The sequence below is a fragment of the Hibiscus syriacus genome, unplaced genomic scaffold, assembly GCF_006381635.1.
Source record: "Hibiscus syriacus cultivar Baekdansim isolate YM2019G1 unplaced genomic scaffold, ASM638163v2 tig00112508_pilon, whole genome shotgun sequence".
NCBI lineage: Eukaryota > Viridiplantae > Streptophyta > Magnoliopsida > Malvales > Malvaceae > Hibiscus > Hibiscus syriacus.
The window spans coordinates 1144724-1168527 of NW_024063352.1; the positions used below are offsets into that span (position 1 = coordinate 1144724).

General features: G+C 32.5%; 1 protein-coding gene and 1 pseudogene across 1 annotated transcript; both read left to right on the forward strand.

Moving 5' to 3' along the window:
• The first annotated feature begins 1605 nt into the window (after positions 1–1605).
• Positions 1606–6818, forward strand: LOC120181122 (annotated as a pseudogene).
• A 2824-nt stretch (positions 6819–9642) lies between these two features.
• Positions 9643–23219, forward strand: LOC120181123 (lipid phosphate phosphatase delta-like). Its single transcript, XM_039186324.1, has 9 exons — positions 9643–9659; positions 10962–10998; positions 11086–11181; positions 11270–11344; positions 11447–11577; positions 11935–12038; positions 12107–12235; positions 12719–12834; positions 22768–23219. Exons 1-9 carry the CDS (start codon positions 9643–9645, stop codon positions 22999–23001), a joined length of 939 nt encoding a protein of 312 aa, XP_039042255.1. The 3' UTR covers positions 23002–23219.
• Positions 23220–23804: the final 585 nt, after the last annotated feature.

Here is a 23804-nt window from a genome sequence, read left to right on the forward strand (position 1 = left end):
ATGGCTAAACTAGAACCAAACCCCTTTTACAAAAGGATAAAGAAAATGTAAACAAGAAACCGCTCAAAGGAAGGTGTTTACACAATTAAGCTCACTAAAAACACTCTATGTACAAGAGAAAAGGAAAAATAAGATTGAAAAAGTTTTTCTCTTGATGCGGATTGCTGGATAAGTGTTGTAACCTTCTTCAAGTGTCTTCAACTCATTTTTTTATATATTGGAATGTGTTTGTGACCGTTTCTAGTCGTTGGGGACTTAATTTCTCCAAAATAAAACTGCACAGACAAAGGAATACCATACTCGGGAGTATCGATATTTCTCTAATAAAACTAGCAGTTTTTAGACAGGCTTGGAGTATCGATACTAGGGTTTACATTATCGATACCTGTATCGATACTTGTATAGTATCGGTACCAATTTTGCACACTGGAATTTGAACACATTTAAAACCAATAGGCAGTATCGGTATTGTCATGGGAGTATCGATACTTCCCTTACCTTGGGTATTGATACTATAAAAATAGTATCGGTACTATTCATGTGGTATTGATAATATAAGAACAATATTAGTACTTCTTGCCCTAAAAATTGTTTTGTGTTCAAATTCAAATTCTATGGACTTTGAATTATTTTTGAAAACTTTGAGTAAATTAAATTTAGTTCAAAAACATTTTACCCTTAAATTTATTATATTAAAATAGGTTCAACAGTTTAGATACTAAATGGGTAGTTTACCATTATTTAAATCAGTTGAATTGAAACTCGAGGATTGAAATTCTAAATTAAACTTTTCATTAAGTTTGCTTTCTCGAAATTCTAAATCAGTTTATGAGTTTGCTTTCTCAAAAAAAAATAAGAAGTTTATGAGTTTGCAAATCAAGTGATTCGAATTTAGTAATCGATAAAATTACATTTAGAAAATTTTAATTGATATATATTATTAATAATAATTCGTTTTATGGTCATTCAAATGTGTTTATCGTAACACTAACTAATCGATTTTCAAAGTTAAAGAGACGATTATTTCTAGAAATTTTGGATGAACAAGTCTTTAAAGGTGTTTGCGCATTCGAAGAATGAGGTTGTAGTAGTGTTTGATGGTTCACCACTTTTGATTTGGGTAAAAAGTCGAATATGATAATTCTATGAAGGAGGTAGAGAGCATATGAGTTGAAGAAGATGATGAATAGTTCTAGAGAGAGAGAAAAATTCCCTCATCTAGTTTTACATGGTGGTTTATATACATATCATGGCTTAATACAAAAATAAGTGCCCAAATTATGCATCGAAAAATGTTTTAGTGCATAAATAATTTTTTACAAAAAATGTATAATGTTTCCAATGTTATACTTTTAGGTAGCCGGACGTTAACCGTCGTTAAATATATCCATTAAGTGACACGTGTAACGTTATGGTAGTTTTGAGAATTTGTTTAAAAATAAAAAAATTGTAAAAAAAAACACCCCAAACCTCCCCCGTTCCTTCTCCCCTCTCCTCACTTCCCCCTTCTTGGTCGGTCGACCGACCGACAGTGACCATCACCACCACCATCACCAGTATTGGCGTCGACCCCCGATCAAACCCCAGTTGACCTTTCGTCGTAACATGCCACCATTTTCTGTAGAGAAGCATTCAAAGGTTCGTCGATTTTTAAGCCAATGTCGCAGTTCTTCCTCCATTCTGGCTGTTTCCGATGTCCATAAACCACACCTCTGCCACCATTTGAACCATTATGCAATTCCGATCAAAACCCAACCATTCGACATTAACGATGATGGTCGGAGATGGTTGGCGTCTGGTTTAGGGTTTTCTTATATTTTTTTTTTGTAAACAGTTGGGTTTCTTTGTACATAAATTAAATTTTTTTATTTTTAATTAAAAATAATATTTTTATTTTTAAAAAATTACAAATTAAATGGTAGACACCTAAAAGCATAATTGAGAAAACATTAAGCACCTATTTTTATAGAAAAAATCTTTATGAACTAAAATGTTTTTTGAGGTATAGTTTAGGTACTTATTTTTGTATTAAGCCACATATCATCAGCGTTGACTTGAGTGTTGGTGTTAGTTCTGGAGTGATGATAACTATTTGTAGGTTGACATGACAAGCATATATAGTTGTTAAATAATAAATTTGATTCTAGCAAATCACGTGGATCTAACGATAATCATATTAAGCAATTGTAGGTAATCGAAGGATATGAAACTCTAAAGATTTTAAAGTTTGATAAAAAGAGAAATGACAATAAAAATATAATTTTCAGAAAGTATGAGAGAGGAACAACAATTACATAATTATATTATATAAAAAATAATAAGTAATAATATATATAAAAATTAATAATAATATTTTATATATATACAATAATCTATAAACACGATAAAAAGGATAAATTATGAGTTTGTACCTAAACTATCAGTTTTGGTTCGCTTTAATACCTAAACTTTTAATTTTTTTAAAATCAGACCTATAGGTTAGTTTTTGTTTCATTTTAGTATCCCGTTCAAAATTTAACGTTAAATTTTGAAAAACAAATTTAAAAGATTAGGTACTAAAATGAACCAAAACTGATAGTTTAGGTACTAAACATTAAGTTTTTAGCGACGTGTACTAAATGAAATGAAACTAAATGTTAGGTATGATTTTGAAAAAAATGAAAGTTTAGGTACTAAAATAGATTAAAATTAATAGTTATATATTAAATGCATAATTTACCCATAAAAACATACGTGGACGTCGTAGGCACATCTATATATCCTACAACTGCTCCAAAAAAAAAAACAAAAGGAAAAATGTGTACCAAGGAAAGAAATTAAAGATAGGAGATACATATTTTGTTGTTTTCATTTTTTGGGTTTCTATACTGTCAATCATTATTATAATTTACCTTATAAAAATTACTATGATTTTATACGATTATTTTACGACTTAATTATCTTTTAATTTTAAACAATTTTTAAAGTTTGTACTTAAATGGACTTATCGAGAGATTAAGTATATATTTTAATATTATTAGTTCTATATTTATAATATAAAATTAATTAATTAAATAATATAAAAGGTTTTATAAAACCCTTGATTTAAGTGGGGGACTATATATATATGACTCATTATAATATAAATGAAGTTTGGTAAAATTTGGAACTTTTATTTGATTAAAATTAAATAAAGTGCTGAAAAAATATCCATACTATAAGTAGGATTGCATGAACCTTACCGAACTCATAAGCACATGTGTTAATAATTAAAAAAAAGTAATTTTCAATATTTAAATTTAAGTTTATTAGCATGAACCAAACTTTAATAGTTAAGAGATTATTGTTGTTCCTTAAAGTTTTGGGTTCGAGCATCGCATATACAAAAGTATGAGCGTTTATTTTCAATAATTGAGAGTCTTTGAACATATATTACCTTGTTCATTGGTAGTAAAAGTGAGTACTATTCTCCCTAGAGGTCCTGAGTTTGAACGGCTACTTCCTTAAAATGTTTGTACGTTCATTATCAATTGACCAAAAAATTCTGAACATATGATACACTGAAATCACCCACCCGTTTCTAAAAAAAATTAACTTGTTAAATGACCTAATTGGAAAAATGGGTATTTTAAGCAAGGAGATAGGGATCATATATGGTTAGGCTACTCATTAATCGCATATCTCCATCCCACACCCTTTCCTTGCAAAATATAAAAATCCAAAGTACAGCAAATGTTATGAAAGAAGTCCCGCCATGTTAGGCTCCTTGATGACAAGTGTGAATTTATTTGAAAGAAAATGGGCTAAAGGGAGCCTTTGCATGAAAAAAAAAACTATACCTAATTCTCATCTCATTCTTCCCTTAAATTCACCCCACTCCTCCTTCCTCGTTTATAATATTCTCATTTTCATGTTCCCAAACCCCACTAGTTTTCAATTATAATTTTTTCTCTTCTTGTTTCTTATATTATAGGGCAGTGTTAGTTTACTAGTGTATGTTGTTAAGCCAACCATTTCTTTTGAACTACCAAAAATGCTTGATTCTTCTTCGTCATACTTTTCTTTCTCTCAACTTCTCTCCTTTTTGTTTCGATGGGGGCCTCGTTCCTCAATTGCTTCTCTGTTTCACCACCAAGCAAACCTTTTCATAAATGCCACCCCATGAAGCACAACACAATAACAGTTGTAACCTCGTGCATTGCCAAGGGGGTACCGGGAAAGCAATGAAACAGCTTCGGCCGTGAGACAAGGTCGAAAACGACCTATCGTAGGGCGGCGCTTGTGGACGCTGGAAACTTAATCGTGTCTCCTAATCCGAATGGTAATACTCAAGCTGACATTGCAGTTAAGATTTGGTGCCTTATGGAGGATCAACTAGCTTAGTGAGTTTGCAAGAGGGCATTGGCATTGTTAAGTTCCTTAGGGGAAGGAGTTCTTCATTACTGGTTCGACTGGATTTCTTGCCAAAGGTTTGTTTTTCTTTTCTTTCAAACTCGAGCTCGGAGTCGAATACGAGTAGTCCTAGACTTATTCGAGATCGAACTACCTATCCGAATACTGTATTCTATTGGGTGACAATTGCCTAGCACGTAGACATGTCTATGTCAAAGTTATTCTATATATTGTTTCCTATAGGGTTTTGGACTCACCATGTTTGCATTTTTACCAAAAAAGAATATGCTAATATAATATTTTCGACATTTTTTCTTCTATTAATTATTTGCAGTTCTTGTTGAGAAGATTTTACGAACTGTGCCTGATGTTGGGAAGATATTTGTGTTGGTGAAGGCTAAAAGCAAAGAGCAGCAATGGAAAGATTGAAAAATGAAGTATTTTATGCCTGTTTTTTTCTTGCTTATAGCATGCTTGAATGGTTTTTCCTTTTTCTTGCTATTGAATCGAATTTTAGTTTTTTTTTTTCCCTTTCTTCTTTTGTTTAGATCATAAATGCAGATCTTTTCAAGTGTCTGCAACAAACATATGGGGATAGTTACCAAAGTTTCATGTTAAGCAAACTGGTCCCTGTAGTAGGAAATGTTTGTGAATCTGATCTTGGATTGGATGCCAATGTAGCCGAATCGATCGCAAAAGAGTCGACATTATCGTGAATTCCGCGCTAATACAACTTTTGATGAAAGGTCTTGCTTCTTTCTCTGTTTTCGATCCGTTTCTTTACGATTCTGGGAATGTTGAGATAAGATCATTGAATTGCAGATATGATGTTGCCAGGACATAAATACAAAAGGTGCATGCCATCTCATGGGTTTCGCCAAGAGTGCAAGAAACTTAAACTCTTTCTGCAAGTTTCAACAGGTAAGTACTCAAAATATATATATATATATATATATATATATATATTTTATGGTGTATATAGAACCCAAGGACATATTGTCTAAGCAGATAAGCAGAATATTTTTCATGTGCAGCATATGTTAATGGCCAAAGACAAGGACGTGTTATGGAGAAGGCATTTGACATGGGAGATTGCATTGCAAGGAAAATTCAATTTCTGAAAGCACGCCGAGATTGATACCCGATTTAGATATCGAAGAAGAGTTCGTATTGCTCGGAAAATGAAAGAATTGGGATTAGAAAGGTGACAATTCTCTTTCCCTTCTTAATCATAAGTTTGAGAATGTGCAGAATAGTTATGAACATTTAGAGCCTTACTCAGAACTTAGAAAGAGTAATGTACAAATCATTTCTTATCTGCTCCTCTGTGATTTCTTTAACTTTTCCATTTCTTTTATGCATTGACACGATGATTAACACGCGATCAGGGCTAGAAAACACGGATGGCAAGACACGTACGTGTTCACAAAGGCTATGGGAGAAATGATGATCAATAACATGAGAGGAGAAATACCGGTGGTGATAATTCGACCGAGTGTCATCGAAAGCACCTGCAAAGAACCATTTCCTGGATGGATGGAAGGAAATAGGTATCTGTTTAAGTTCATGTACATGAAAATGTAATGCAAAGGTTTCTAAGGAAAAATTTAGAGTACCCTTTTGTTTATATATTAGGATGATGGATCCAGTAGTATTATGCTATGGGAAAGGGCAGCTAACAGGTTTCCTTGTTGATCCCAATGGAGTTCTTGATGTTGTAAGTTGTTGTAGTCTAATATTTATCAATTCTGGCATTATTGTGTCTGATGAATCAAAACAATGGCAAAACCTTATAGGTTCCGGCCGATATGGTTGTGAATGCGACCTTGGCAGCAATTGCAAGACACGGAATGAGCTCGAAACCGGATATTATTGTCTACCACGTCGCATCATCAGTAGTAAATCCTGGTTTTCCAAGATCTAGCCAGAATGCTCCACGAGCACTACAATTCGTGGCCTTTTCACGACTCGAAGGGCACCCCGATCCACGTCCCATCGATGAAGCTGTTCAGTTCCATGGAGGAGTTCTCGGCTCACCTATGGAGAGACGCTATGCATAGAACCGGATTGGGAGCATTGGCGTCCTGGAGCGGAAGTTGCCGCAGAAGCTCGAAGCCGTATGCAGGAAGTCAGTGGAGCAGGCAAGTACTTGGCCAACATATACGAACCGTACACGTTCTACGGTGGAAGGTAAGTCATTTTTTTTTGCATCAAATCTTCAATCCACCATGGATTTCACGTTGCATATAATCTTCAAATCATGGGTTGACAGGTTTGACAACAGCAACACCAAGAGATTACTGGAAACAATGTCGAAGAAGAGAAGTTGAGCTTTGGATTTGATGTGAAAACATAGATTGGAAAGATTATATAAGAATGTGCACATCCCTGGGTTGAGGAGGCATGTTATGAAGGGCAGAGGGGTGTGTTCGTTGCCTATCGGCTAGATTTTAAGATAAATTTATGTATGAAATAAATGGATTTTTATACATTTTCTTATGCTATAAAACCCAAGAAGGCAGAGAAGTCTACCCTTCTTTTGTGATGTAATTTAACTCTCTCGAGGGGTTTATCAAGTAAAGTTCATCTTATTTAATCCCATTCCCTTCTCTCGCCAAGTAAGCTAACTAAGGATGAACCGAGGGAAGGGCGGTGTGTGCCGCTAATATTGAATCCTAACCCTAAACCCAAACCCATAACAACTGACAATGATGAGAAACTTCATTCTTCTTATCAACGAGTAACTCTAGATAACAGAAAGGTCATCAATTTGTGACTGTAGATGAACATCAACCTAGACAAATAAACCATTTAGAGAACATGCAATAGGAAACTAATAGTAATGGAGAACAAAATGCGTATAAGAGCTATTAAGCCTCTCTAACTATCCGATCCATCCGCTAAGTTTTATAGGACCCATATCAACTGGATCACGGTTGAATCACCATATACATCCGTATGCACAAACCCAATCAATGCAACAAGGCCCTTAAACTGTACATTTAATACCTGCATATCACTTTTATTCTGTTTTGGGACATAATTATTTTTTCAAATGCATAATATTAAAATTAGTCCCTAATATTTATCGAAATGGTCATTTTGGCCCCTATTTTTTTGAGCATTTTGGCTCCCAACGTTTCATTTTAACACAAAAAGTCCCAAACATTTGAAAGGATATTCACTTTGACCCTTATTCCTTATAGTGACGTGAGATTTTGAAAAAAAATTAATAGAACTGCCGAAGTGAGATTTTTATTTTTCACGTTTCATTACCTTATATTGACACAACAACATTATTGTTATGTTTTTAACGGTGGGGGTGCCAAAATAAAACTTAAACCAAACGTTAGGTATAATTTTGAAAAATAAATACTAAAATGGACCAAAAGTAATTAGTTTAGGTATGTAGTTTACTAAAATAAAAAAATGTGATAATAGTTTGGTGACACATGTTATTTGCCCTTTAATTTAACATTTTCTGAAAATCATTATACGGTATTTGAATGATGTCGTGTAAATCACTTTTCACTTGTTCATAAATATTTTTAGAAATTATTTAAGACATAATGACAAAAAAAACCTCTAACCTTTGATAACATTGCCATTTTGACTATCATTCTTTTTTGAAACACTTTACTCCCAACATTTTATTTTGAAGTAAAATACCCATAATTTATGAAAATATATGCAAGTAATTACCATTACAATATACTTTAAATTTGTTAGTCAATTTATAACATGTAAGCAAGTTGGCTAGGTGGTTATTGGTTAGGCATTAAGCCTTTGACTCCCAAGACCTCAGAACAAGTCTCGTTGCCCTCACTTAGTGATTTATTCACTTCATTCCTTTGAAACCAACTAGATGATGCCACGTGGCATTGATTAATCTATTAATAATTAACTTTTAAAAAATAAAAAATATAATTAATTAATTTTAAAAATTTTACCAATGTGACATCCTATGTGAACATATCACGTTAGTATTTTTGTTCACATGAACATGCCACATTAGTAAGGAGCATTAACCATTACTTAACCAACGATTTCTATTCAATCAGGAGTATTTTGCTCTAAAATAAAATATTAGGGATCAAAATGCTTCAAACAAAGAATATAGATCAAAATGATAATGTTGTTAAATATTAATGGGTTTTTTTGTTATTATATCATTATTTATTAGAAATATTGAATATAATAAATAATATTATTTATTAGAAAAATAATAATAATTTTTTAAAAGAATAATTTATTTAACATTATTTACGTCAATAATATTACTAAAATATTATATCTATAACTTTATAAATAAAAATAAAAATATTACTATATTTTATTAAAATAAAATGATTATAAATTATATTAATTTATTTAAAAATAATATATCATTTTAATAACTTATTTAAATAGTAATAATTTTATTATTATTTTAAAATAAAAATATTATATTACATTTTAAAATTATTGATAAATATATTTTAAATACTCTATTATTTAATAAAATTATTTTTATGAAATTAACAAATAATATTAATTTTATTAATTAATGATTATATATTATTAAAAATAAAATATAATAAAATATTATTATAATATAATTAAATATATTATTATAATATTAGAAAATAATATTATATTATTAAAATATCTATAAATATAATTCAATAATTAATATTTTCATTAAAATATATTAAAACATTTTAATAATAAGTATATAAAGTAATAATATTTAAAGCATTTTTTTAAAGTGAAAATTTTAAAAAAATAATATAAAAATTAGACAGTAATTTTATTTTCAAAAAAATATAAATAAAATTTTTATTAATGAAAAAGTAAATTATATTAAAACATTAAAAAGTAGAAAAGATATGGGTAAACTACACCATTAACCATCTAACTATAGCCCTTTTTTAATTTTGACCATTATTTTTGAATTTTTTTCAATCAAGCCACCATGGCCATTAAAAATTTTGTATAATTATATATTTGATCCTCAATACTTATATAGTCTATCAATTTAGTCATTATTTTAATTTAATTTATTAAATTAATCTTTCAATCAGATAGTTACACGTGTCATTGTATAATTAAAGATGATTTTTTTAATAATTTAGTATATTTAATTTAATTATTTTTATTCAATCAGATATTGACATGTGGTATATCTGGTTGAATGGAAAACAAATCACAAAGTAAAATAAATCATGGGGGTTGAAAGAACTCAAACCCAAGCCTTTTGGTGATGAAGCAAGCACCCTTACCAATTAGCATATGCCATCAGATACATTGTAAGTTACATGATAATGTATATATATATATATTATACTCAAATTATTACCAGCAAAAAGTAAAGGAAAATGTGTGTTGTAATATTCGAACCTAGACCAAATATAAAACTTGACAGTACAAAATTACTAAAACAAATATTATATTTGGTTAATATTCAGATAGATATTTTATATATTTTAAATACTAGTTTATACAAGATTAAAAAATAAATTAAATTTAAGTTCTGCAAATGATTAAAATCGATTTCTAATTACACGTTTTAACTATATAATCCAATAAAAATTAATTAAAATAGAAATGATTTGTAAATTTTAATTTTTTAATAAAAGTTAAAATTATTAATTAAATTAAAAGAGTATCAATTTTCTTTTAATCTTGTATAAACTAGTATTTGAAATATATAAAATATCTATCCGTATTTTAATCAAATATAATATTTACATTAATAGTTTTGTGCTGTCAAGTTTTATATTTGGTATAGGTTTGAATCTTACCACACCCGTTTTCCTTTCCATTTTGCTAGTATTAATTTAAGTATAATATATATACATTATCGTGTAAGTTACAACGCTAGGCTAATTGGTAAAGGTTCATGGTTTATCACCAAAAGTCCTGGATTCGTGTCTTCTCAGCCACCTTGATTAACTTTTCCATGTGATTTGTTTTTCATCTAACCAGATGGGCCATATGTCACTATCTGATCCATAAAAATAATTAAATTAAATATATTAAATTATAAAAAATAACTTTAATTATATATTGACATGTGTTACTATCTGATTGGGGATTAAATTTAATAAATTAAAATAATGAATAAATTGATAAAATATTTAAATATTGAGGATCGAATATGTAATTATACTAAATTTTTTAAATGTTACATCACCTCCTCCGTTAAATATTAACAGATAGTGGCTAGATTGAATGCATTTATAGTTGAGTAGTCTGATTGACAAAAATTCAAAACTTATAATCAAAATGAAAAGATACTATAATTAGATGGTTACTGAAATAGTTTACCCAAAAGATATTTTTCAAAATACCGATTACAGGAAACAAACATTCGGTTAGAATGTTCTTTCAATCCCGTGTGTCTTTGCTTATAGTTCTCAGTGGCCGATTACCAGCCAAAAACCAACAAAGCCATGAACCCATGGATCTCAAAACCATCTCAATTTTTTAACGAAAAAAAGATTAATAGCTCATAGATTTATTTATTTTTATGTGCGGAAAATTTAAAACAACAAAATTTAGTCAATTTCCTGCCATTTTCCTCCCAAACTCCAAGCATCAATTTGAAGGACTGTTAGAGGAACTTCTACCATCCTCAAGATACAGGTTTTGACTAAAATAAATGATACCCAGATTGTCATTTTTCTTTTGGTTTGATGGATTTTGTTTTTCCTATTCTTTTGTTTTTCCCAGAAACATCGGCATAAATTCTTGGATGCTCTCTTTTCTGGGTTGTCCTGTGTGGTTTCTGTGCCCTTTTACACTACGTTTCTTCCTTTGCTTTTCTGGGTATGTTTTCTATTTTGCTTTCACTTTTCGGATAATCTTGATTTGTAATTTTTTTCTCATTGGCTATTTCGTTTAATGATGTTTCCAGAGTGGGCATGGGAAATTGGCGAGACAGATGACCCTGTTGATTGCTTCCTGTGATTATCTAGGAAACTGCATGAAGGTCCTTGTTTACATGGTTTTATCATTTCTTTTTATGGCAATGTGTTTAATGAAGTAACTTTTGATATCAATTTGCTTTCTGTTTGATGGTCTTCATTTTAAGGATGTGGTATCAGCTCCTAGACCGAATTGCCCCCCTGTTAGACGGATAACGGCCACAACAGATGACGAAGACAATGCATTGGAATATGGGTTGCCTTCTTCTCATACTCTCAATACAGTATGCTTATCTGGGTATGGAACTTTCCTTTTTACATAAACCTTTTGGTTTAGCAGTTTTGCGAGCTTTTGTAGTTCAGATTTTATCTATAAGTTCTCTAAATGACTTTGAGAGAAACGGTAATGCAGTAGATGCTATTAAACCGTGTAGGAAGTATACTGAGGATATCTACAGACGGTCATATGCCTCAATTATTGGGAACATAATATATATTCTTTGCAAATTCATAATTCTCATGTGTTGGTAGGACGGGAAAACAAGGCGAAAACTAAAAGAAGAGCTGTGGGAGGTCTGATGGGTTGTCAATCCTTTACAATAAATTAAGCACTCTTCTTTGATTACTTGTCAACTTATCATCTGGTAATTTCCAGATTCCTTGTATACTACATTTTATCCTACATACCGAGTGAAGATGCTTATGTGGAGCTTGGTGCAGTCACCGTTGCTTGCTTGCTTGTGGGCTTCATTGGTTTCGGTAGGTTAGTTTTTCTTCAGAAGTTCTTGGCTTTTGTCAATACTCAGCCGAATTTGTCTCATTGGTAGGAAGAATATACCTTGGCATGCACAGCTTAATTGATATCGCTGGAGGTCTCGTCGTCGGGTTGGTGATTCTTGCAATGTGGCTAACAGTCTATGAATGTGTGGATGCCTTTATTGTCTCTGGACACAATGGTAAGTAGATTTGGATTCAGAACATTTGTGCTTTCATAGGCTAAAAGAATCTGTCTGAGCAGGTTGTATTGTCATCAAACCAATTAGGTGAATAGGGATCGATCTTCTATTTCCCTGGCCTTGGTTTCATAGATTAAAATGACCAGTGGCCTTTCTAACTTGAAAAATATGATCGGTAATCTTAACGCTTGAAACATAATTACGCTCTGGTTCTAGTTGAATATTTGAATGTTGAAGCACAATACATTTTTCTATATTCTTTATGCTTACTTTTCTTGTTGTAGTTACATCATTGGATGTCTTGAGCTTTCTCTTACTTTTTGCTTATCCCACGCCTGAGTTGCCAACTCCAAGTTTCGAGTATCATACTGCCTTTGACGGTGTTCGCTTGAAACTAATTACGCTCTGGTTCTAGTTGAATATTTGAATGTTGAAGCACAATACATTTTTCTATATTCTTTATGCTTACTTTTCTTGTTGTAGTTACATCATTTTGGGATGTCTTGAGCTTTCTCTTACTTTTTGCTTATCCCACGCCTGAGTTGCCAACTCCAAGTTTCGAGTATCATACTGCCTTTGACGGTGTTGCATTTGGAATTGTAAGTAATTGATCACCCGTATAGCAGACACAAATCTTAGCTACTTTCACCAAAATTTTTGTAGGAATGCATTTTTGATGAATTACTGACACCTTTAAAGTTAATTAACAATATTTGTTGAAAAACTGTTTTTCTTATCATTCAACAGTGAAAACACTTACAAATAAATACACAAACCTAGGGCCTATCTTAGGTAACTTTTAAACTAGGTAATAAACTACTTCTAGTAACATGATACAAATCCTTAGAGTAAGGGATCCTAATCAAATAAAATATTTACAAATCTTTCAATTAAGGAAACTAATCTCTGACACTCCCCCCTCAAGCTGGGGCATGGATGTCTTCCATCCTCACCTTGCCTGTTAACTTCTGAAAGTCTTTACTTGATAGTCCCTTGGTAAGTATGTCTGCAACTTGATTTCCAGTGGTTACATAGGGAGTACAGATTAAACCACTGTCAAGTTTCTCTTTTATGAAATGTCTATCCACTTCAACATGTTTTGCTTTGTCATGTTGAATTGGATTGTGAGTTATGTTGATTGCAGACTTGTTATCACATTATAGCTTCATTGGTCCATCCCATTTCACTTTTAAGTCTTCTAAAATAATTTTCAGTCATAATAACTCACAAATTCCCAGTGCCATAGCTTGAAACTCAGCTTCTGCACTGAATCTAGCCACCACATTCTATTTTTTACTTCTCCAAGTAACTAAGTTTCCTCCAAGAAAGGTGCAGTAGCCTGAGGTTGATCTTCTATCAACTATTGATCCTGTATAGTTTGCACTTGTGTATGCTTCCAGAGTTAATTTCTCATCTCTTTTGAACATAATTCCTTTGCCTGGTGTGCCCTTCAAGTACTGTAAGATTTGAACTACAACCCTTAGGCGTGGTTCCTTAGGGTTGTGCATGAATTGACTCACAACCTCAACAACATATGCTATGTCTGGTCTGGTGTGTGACAAATAGATGAGTCTTCCCACCAGTCTTTGAAATGAATTTCTGTGCCACCTTAATACCAAGAAAGTACTTTAATCTTCCAAGTTCTTTCACTTCAAACTCTTTTACAAGGCATTTATTTAAGTTATCAATTCCTTCTAAATCATTATTTGTAACAATAATATCATCTACATACACCAATAGTATAGTTACTCCCCTTGAAGAAGAGTATTTAACAAACATAATATGATCACCTTGGCTCTGTTTGAAGCATTGTCCCAACATTACTTTGGTAAATCTCCCAAACCAAGCTCTTGGGGATTGTTTTAGTCCATATAGAGCTTTCGTTAATCTGCAAACATTTTGTCCAGTAGTCGAAACAAATCCAGGTGGAATATCCATGTACACTTCTACCTCAAGGTCTCCATGTAAAAAGGCATTTTTGATGTCAGACTGCTGCAGATTCCATCCCTGAATAGCTGATAAAGAAAGTAGGACCCTTACTGTGTTCATCTTTGCAACATGTGCAAATGTTTCATGATAGTCAATCTCATAGGTTTGAGAGTACCCTTTTGCCACCAATCTTGCTTTGTACCTTTCCAAAGAGCCATCTGACTTGTATTTTACAGTAAAGACCTACCTGTATCCCACTGTTTTCTTTCCTTCCGGCAGCTTTACTAAGTCCCAAGTCTGGTTTTCTTCTACTGCCTCCATTTCTTCTTTCATAGCCTTTTTCCAGTTTTCATTCTCTAATGCCCCTAATGCTGTTTTAGGAATAGTGATATCATTCAGGCTAGTAATGCATGTTTTGTGGCTGGGTGAAAGGTTTTTGTAAGTCATTAACAAATAGAAGAGATGTTTAGTGGTGCAGGTTCTTTTTCCTTTTCTAGTGGCAATAGGAAATTCAAAAATAAAAGCAATGTCATTATGTTCAGAGGCAGATATAACATTGTCATTATCATTATGTTCAGAAGAAGTTTCAGGATGTACCTCAAGCTGTATAGGAATATGAATAGGAATAGGAGTAGGAGTAGGAGTAGGAGCAGGAGAAGGGAATGATTGAATCTGCATAGGTGTCTTCCTCCTTGAATAGATCCTTAGGGGACAAGTAGTATCTTGAATATTGGGTTGTGATATTTTAATGACTCGTTGAGGATTTTGAGGAGAAGATGAAGTAGGAATAGGAGAAGATGGCTAACCATAATGTATTTCTACAGTAGGAGTAATAGGAGGCTGATTAAGAAGGGGTAGTAAAAATAGGTTTGTTTCTGCTTCCTTATCTTCCCTAAAAGATATCCTCCCCTGAAGATAAGTAACAGTAAAATAACTATGCTTTTCAACAAAAGTAACATCAACAAAAGTATAGATTTTTTTGGTAGGTAGGTGATAACACTTGTAGCCTTTCTGAGAGGAGGAATAACCAATGAATACTCTTGGTTGTAGATGAAAAGATGGACTGAAGTTTGGAAAGAACTTGACAAGGGTTTGAAGTGGACTTTGGGATGAAAGGATTTTAGAGGGTATTATGTTTATCAGAGAAGTACTAGTCAATGCAGCTTCTCCCCAATATTTTTAGGGACATTGTTTTGAAACAAAAGGGCTCTAGTTATAGCAAGGAGGTGTCCATTATTTCTTTCTGCTACCCCATTATGTTGGGGAGTATTTATAGAAGATGATTTATGTATAATATCTTTGTCTAAGAAATAAAGAGATATAAATTGATTAAAGTAATCTCCAACATTGTCAGATTTGACTTTCTTAATTTCAGCCGCAAACTGAGTCTTAATCATGGTGTAAAAAGTTTTAAAGGTAGAGGTAGCATTTGACTTTTGTTTCAGAAGATAAATCCAAGTAACTCTGCTGCAATCATCTATAAAAGATACAAACCACCTAGCCCTAGTTATGTTTGGAATGGTAGAGGGCCCTAAACATCACTATGAACAAGATTGAAGGGATGACTGGTTCTTTTATTACTTGCTGGAAAAGAGGAACGTTTATGGTTTGCGAGTTCACAAACTTCACAATGAAATTCATCAGTATTTATGGTTTTACATAAAAAAGGAAACATAGTTTTTAAAAGTCTAAAAGGTGGGTGACCACGGGGAAAATGATGTAGCCATATCTGGTTTTTATTGGCTGTAGAATTAGATAAAAAAGACAAAGGCTAAGTATTCAAAACACTAGTTGGTCCACCAAAGACCTCAAGGTAGTATAAGTCTTTTATTTCCCTAGCATGCCCAATTATCCTCTTCGTTTCTTGCTCCTGAAAAATACATTGTGTTGGATAAAACAAAACATTGCAATTAGTAAAGTAAACACTAATTTTTTTATCTTATTATTATTATTATTATTATTATTATTAAATAAATATTACAAAGACCAAAATCGGTGCCATATTACAATTCTAGGCCCAACAGGACCCAAACCCTATGCAGATAGGGTTTCTAAACCCTATCTCAACTAGCACCGCCACCGCCTCAGCTATCCACAACCATTGCCAACACTCTACTACCAGGTGGTCCAACCTACCACTGCCGACATTCCAGCCGCCCCACGTTGACACCCCGCTGCCACGCCAACGTCTCGTCGAAGCCTCTAGAAGTACCACTCCAGCCGTACACGTCACCCCTGGTGAGTCACCAGCATAGCTTTGGTGACTCACCAGGGCTTCCATCCATTAACTGGTCCGAAGAGGACATCGACGAGGCATATAAAGGCCATCGACCGAACCTGCAACACCACAGACAGAGAGCAAAAACGGGAGTAAGAAGAAAACAACAACGAACAACCAACACACAGAGGGCAATACACCATAGTAGCAAATCGAAAGAAAAAAAGAGAAAAAAACCAAAAAAAACTTACCCTCGAAGAAGCTTCTCGTCGCTGGAAACCTAGTGAAAACCGAGGTAAAACCATCAGTATTTTTTAGATCTATTAATTTTAAGGGGTATTTAGGAGAAATAAAAACCGGATTCAATTTTGGGTTGAGTAAATCTACGATTTGGGGAAATTTTGTGTTTTTCGGCCACCAGAGGCGGTGCTCGACAGTGGCGTGTGGCTGCCGGTCGGCGATCAGATTCCCTCCGGTGAGGGAATCCTATAGAGAAGGGAGAGATACATCTCTCTCGTTTTATAGAGAGAATAGGAAGAGAAGAAATGAAAATTTTGGCCTTAAGGCTGGTTATAAGGGGGCATAAATACCCTCACCAAAACGACGTAGTTTTGGTGAGGGCACCTGTGTAATTTTCCGTGTGGGTAAACTATACTTGTAGTCACTATAGTTTGTAATCTCTGTAATTTAGTCACTGAAAGCAATTTCTAATTATTTTAATTTGGTATTCTAATTTTAATTAATTTATATTATAGTCATTGTTTATATATGTTTATATATTTAGGGTAAATGCATTATTTAGTCCCTCATTCTTGAATAAATTTTATTTTAACCCCGAAATAATTAATTAAGGCTAAATTATACTATGAGTACATGGTTTTTTAAATAATTTGAATTAGGGCCTTTAATTTTAATATTTTATATTTATCCTATTATTTTAATTTTATTATTTTAGTCACTATTTAATTCCAATTTATTTTTATATTATCTTTTTAATTTCAATATGTTTAATTTAATATTTTAAATATTATTTATTCGTATATATATATATATATATATATATATATATATATATAGATGATTAAATAAATGTTTATTTATTTTAAATATTATGAAAAGGGTTGTCTTAACTTAACTAGAAGTTCTATTTCAATATTATTTAAATAAATAAATATCTTAGTATACATATATAATTATTTTAGTTCTATTCAAATTATTATATTATATTTTATATTTATTTAATTTTAGTCATTTATTATGTATATATATATATATCTATATATATATATATATATATATATATATATATATATGAAAGATTAATAAGTATTATTAATTAATTCACAAATTAATTAAATAATATTTATTTTTTTTTAAATATTAACAAAGGGTGGTCTTAAAATAACCAGACGTCCTATTCTGATATTTAAAACTAAATAAATATCATGCTTAAATATATATATATATATATATATATATATATGCTTATAATATATATATATTACTTCATTTTTTATTATTTTAAGAAAAATATTATATTCTTAATATTATTTATTTTTTAATATCAAAGAAATGAGCAATCTTAAAATAACTAGATGTCATTTTCTGATATTTTTAAATAAATAAATGTCATATTTACAAAACCCTAAATATATATATATATTTATTTATTTATTTAATACTTTTTTCTTAGAAATATCCGATTGAATATGTAAAGATCATAAATTAAATGTATATTCGAATTCTTAAATTCTATTATTAGAGATAATTTATAATCGACAAGGATCAATTTTGAGCGTTGTGAAGGTGCTAATCCTTCCCCAAACGTAACCGACCACGAATCCCTTTTTATTATTAAAAAGAACGAATTTTTGGTTAAACGCAGACTAATTTTAATTTATCTTTTAACTGATGTTTTCTTAAAAACTTTTTGAAAGATGATTTTTAGGTATTTAACCTACCTAACCCAAAAAGGTCGATGGCGACTCCCAAAACATTTTTTTTCAAAATCATTTATTCATTCATTTTATTTTTTCGGCCAAGAAAATTTCGTGCTCGGGCGAAAACCAGTTACGATAGCTTGGCGACTCCGCTGGAGACCTTGGTCAACCTAAGTCGATTATATTTTGTCTCTAGAGTTAGAAATTGAGAATCTGATTTTATTTAATTTATGATTCTTTTTATTTCTTTCAATTTATTTTATACGTATATATATGTGTGTGTGTGTGTGTGTTTATATTTAATTACTTTTTAGATATTAATTTTTGTGTAAAAATTTCTCCTCACATAGAACACGTGCATTGCATAACATAAGCTTTATAATCAAGCTTGTCCCTTTTAAGTGGAAGTGAAAGCGACGTCTTCGTGAGAATTTATTCTCCGTGTCAGGCAGCAGGTAACTTCGAGGTTCATATGCTCTATGTTTTCGTGAGAATTTATTCTCCGTGTCAGGCATAGAGAAATGTGTCCCTTCAAATTGAACTCGATCCGCTTAAGTCTGTAATGGATTAAGATTGAGGGTTTGGCAGCCTAAGGGGCACTAACAGGGTCAATTCGATTACCTTTACTCATAGAACCATAACCTTGCATATAATAAACCCTAGAAATTCACCCGATCTAAGACAATGCTGAAACTTTGTACGTAAGGGTACACAAAGGAGAAATAAGCTCTAGCTTTTAATTTATTTGATTTTATTTTCTTCTAAATAAATGCCTACGAACTAGTAATTATGCGGTTAGGTTAATTTTTCCAAACAAAGCAAGGAGCTAGAAAGCATGCGGTTAGGATATATTATACACCATGATAAATAGAATCTTTTCTTTCTATTAGTTGGTATTAACCATTTTATTGTTATCTATTTTGTAGATACATTGTATTTTGCTCTAATTTGTTTATATTGATTTCTTGTGCTTGCATTGCATGATCATGACATAACCAGAAGGTGTTGACTCTTGAGAGTGGACATCAAATTGGAAAGAATTCATAAATGGACAAAAAGTTTTATGATTAAGCAAACTATAACGCAGCTAAGGAAAGACATCCTGAGGGTACTCTGAAGATAGAGGAGAGCTATGCACCCAAAGATTGTATGCCTGTTGAGGAGCAAAAGGAGATACGAGAAATAAGAGAACAAATGTCCAAGATGATGGTTAGAATATCTGTTTTGGCCAAAGGAAAAGAGATTCCTGCACAAAAAGAGAGAGAGCTCAATGAAAATAATCATGCAATCTCAGATATACAAGAGACTTATGGTCCTAACCAATTTGAGAAATTACAAACAGTCATTATTCGTATTCACAAATTATCTGGAGATACCCAGGAAATGGTGACAACTGTAAAAGTTCCCAGAAATGGGAAGAAATCATGTAATCTGAAATCGTCGAGGTTTAGTCTGCTCCCGAAATCTGAAACTCAGGTTCAATCCAAGACAAAAGGCGGTTCTCATTTTGATGCTATCCTTATATCGACAGAGACTAATTTTGGGCGTTGTGGGGGTGTTAATCCTTCCCCAAACGTAATCGACCACGAATCCCTTTTTATTATTAAAAAGAATGAATTTTTTGTTAAACACAGACCATTTTATCTTTTAACTGATGTTTCTTAAAAACTTTTAAAAGATTTTTAGGTATTCGACCTACCTAACCCAAAAAGGTCGATGGCGACTCCCAAAATATTTTTTAAATCATTTATTCATTCATTTTACTTTTCCCGTTTTGTGCCCGGGCGAAAACCGGTTACGAAAAGTATCTTTAACAAGTTTTGGTATAGAGATAAGGCTAATAAACAACTTTGGCAATGTAGTACATTTTTAAGTAGAAGAGTTTTATTAGTGGCAATATATCCTTGGCCAACAACTTACCATAGTACCATCTGCAACTGTAATATTCTTGTTGCTAGGACAGGGTATATAGGTGATGAAATTTAGAGAAGAATTGGTCATATGATCAGTGGCTCCTGAGTCTATTACCCAGGAGTTTAGGGTAGATATGTGGGTAGAGGCGTCATAATTCTAAGAAGAGGAAGAGGATAAACTTGAGAAGACCATATTGTATATACCTGTAGAGGATGGTTTCTCTAAAGATTCTAGAAGATTTTTCAACTTTTTAACTTTTTCTCGGTTTAACTCAACAGATTGTTCATCTGACTCTTTAGCCACTTGTCTGGTTACAAAAGCTCTATTCTATCCCCTTGCTGAGCCTTCTTTTTTAGTGAAATTTATATTCGTTGAAGGAGGCTTCCCATGTAGCCTCCAACATTTCTCTTTGGTGTGTCGAGGCTTTTTGCAGTAAGTACACCATAAGGAGTCCTTGTTTATTGTCCTTGTTATTTCTGGTCTATCTTCAATATTTTCCATACGTGTTGACCTCTCAGAGACAGTTTTGGTAACCGAGGCTGAGCTCACAACTTGGCTGTTTTCGACCACCATCACTCATCTTCTTCCTTATTCAGCACGAATGGTAGCAATAGCCTCATTTAATGAGGGCAGATCTTCCTTCTCCAAAATCTGGATTTTCTCTTCATCAAATTCTATATTCAGTCCAACAAGAAAATTATAAATTCTATCTTTTTCGACAAACATCTTTAGAGTTGCTGCATCCTCACTGCATTTCATCTTAATGCATTGGTAGTGATCCATTTCCTGCCAGAGATTTTGCATTAGGTTAGAATATTCTGTAATGGATTTGCTTCCTTGTTTGGTGGTCGAAATCTTGCTTTTGATTTCATAAATCTGGGCAGCATCTCTAACTTTTGAATAGGTTTGTTTTACAGCCTTCCATATCTCCTTGGCTCTGCTGAGGAACATGCAAGTGTCACTGATTTCGGGCACCATCGAATTCCACAACCAAGTCATTACTAACAAATCTTGTTCATCCCAAGCTTTAAATTTGGGATCTCCTTCCTCAGGACCAGTTCCAAGAAGATGACTGAGTTTACCCCTTCCTTTGAGGAAAGTTTGAACCAATTGAGACCATTTAAGGAAATTTTTACCATTCAACCTATAGGAGGCTTGTATGTTTTGTAAGTCACTCGTCAAATTGGAGTGACTCCTTTCATTCATAGTCTTTTTGAGCAGTTCCAGTACTGCTTGAATCATTAGTATCGGCTATACTCTCTCAAGAGGAAAAAAGATCAAAGAATACTGTCCAACAAGAATAGTAAGGCCTAAGAAACGAGAGGCTCTGATACAATGTCGAAAAGACTTTTTTTTATTATTCAACAGTTTAGTAACATAATACAGACCCTTAGAGTAAGGGATCCTAATCAAATAAAATATTTACAAATCCTTCAATTAAGGAAACTAATCTCTGACAATATTGAATGCAAAAGTTTAAAGATCTCAAGCACATAGAAGAAACGAATTGGTATTTGTGAGAACCGAGATTAATTGCTTTCATTTCAGAAAAGGAAATTGTTTCGGGAGCAAACACCGTATCATGGTTAGATATGAAAGCTGAAGATGCTTATGCCTTGAAAATGTCAAAGACAAAATTAATCCATACTGTTTTTGTGTCCAATCATTTGCTTGTATAAACTTCAAGCTTGACAAACAACTATGGTTATGGTTAAAATTATTTAGAGGTGAATTTATGGTATAAAATAGCTTATAGAATTGTAACATTACACGAATATCTATTGTGTACAAGAAAAATTAGCTTTGGTTGGTCAGGTTCTTTTGGGATCTTTGGATTTGCATAATTTAGCAGACCAAAGAAAAATTCCCGATCTTTTGCTCCAAGAAACCTATGCTTAGATAGAAAATCAAAATTTCTCACAATTCCTGCTCCTGATGGCATTAGGGAGTGGCAGTTTCTGTGTCGAGATATTTTCTATAGCTGTTGGATCATTTAGAAGATGCATCGATATTAATTATAAGCATGGGTTCTGCATTTTGACAAATATTATTGGCATGAATAAATGGTTCTCGACACGTGCCAACATATAAAAGATGATGCAGATTCAAGCAGAAGGAACATATTTTAGTTATGAAGGTGATGTGGTTAGTGTTATTCAAACATGTCGTATGGTATTTGGTACCATTATAACAGTGAACTACATCATCTTGGGAATTTACTGAGAGTGCAATTCCGAGTCTTGTTATTGACATTGAATATGGTTATGGATTTTGATGAGTAATGTGCTCATCTTCCAAGTATCAGAAACAAGTCCTTTTCTTTGAGCCTCTAATTTATAGCAACTCAAAATTATATTTATACATAGTCATGCATGTTATTTCCTAAGTGAGCATCATTCATTGACAGAAACAAGGTACAATATTTGCATTTGCATCAAGAAAATCAATTGAACCTTCTTCCACTAACAGAGATAAAAGGTTTTGGATTGACATTCATCAATGTATCACTTTAATTTGTTAATGTCGAGCAGGTGGCTGGGATTCAGCAGACATACGACCAGTTCCACCATGAAGCCGTTCCACGAATATTTACCTCTCGACTCACGCTTCCTGCTTTTTTGGGAAGAATGCTTGTTGGGATACCGACGATCCTGATCGTCAAGTTCTGCAGTAAGGCTCTCGCGAAATGGATTCTCCCGGTAGTATCAAACACATTGGGTATCCCCATAAAATCAACCAGCTATATTCCGATGCTTAACAGTTAAACCACAGAGAAGAAAACCAGTGAGATTAAGCAGTCAAGTTATATCCAAAAGATGTTATTTTTCTCTAACCAAGATTTATTCGACGTAGACACTGGTATCCGCTTCCTTCAATACGCAGGCCTTGCGTGGTCAGTGGTAGATCTCGTCCCATCCCTCTTCTCTCACCTGAGTTTGTGAAGCTTGTCCTGGGTTTGGTTCTATGTAATAGCCTTGTTTTAGTGGCAGCATGCTTTATCTGCCTGTTTGTTTGGTACTAAATTTGCCCATTTTCTTTTTGTTGATGAAATGCTCCCCCAACGGCTACGCTTTGTATCGTCTTAGCCCCACCGGCTTTAAATATTAGGCTAAGCTATCTATTTGGTCATCTACCTACTATTATTTAGTTTTTGTTTCAATCACCTGATGTTGTCGGTAAAAAATAACGGCAATATTGATGTATAATCATAAGATAATGTCACGTCAGTATTTGAAAAATGATTTATAATTAATTATAATTTATTAACAATTAATCGATGATTAACCATTTATTAAAATTTGTAATTGTAACCGTAATCGTTAACCGATATATTTAGCTGTTCGATTAATCGAAACTGTTTAACATTGATGGTAAGATTAATTAACTTGTAAAATGTAATAGCACCGTTAACGGTTAAAAGTTGATTTGAACACTCTATTAATTAGTTTCATATTCACATAATTAAAATATTTTGAGAATTTGTAAAAATAAATTCTAATTAACGACCTCAACAATCTTGAAACTACCGATTCATCAATATATTTTTCACATAAAATGTTTTCTTCCT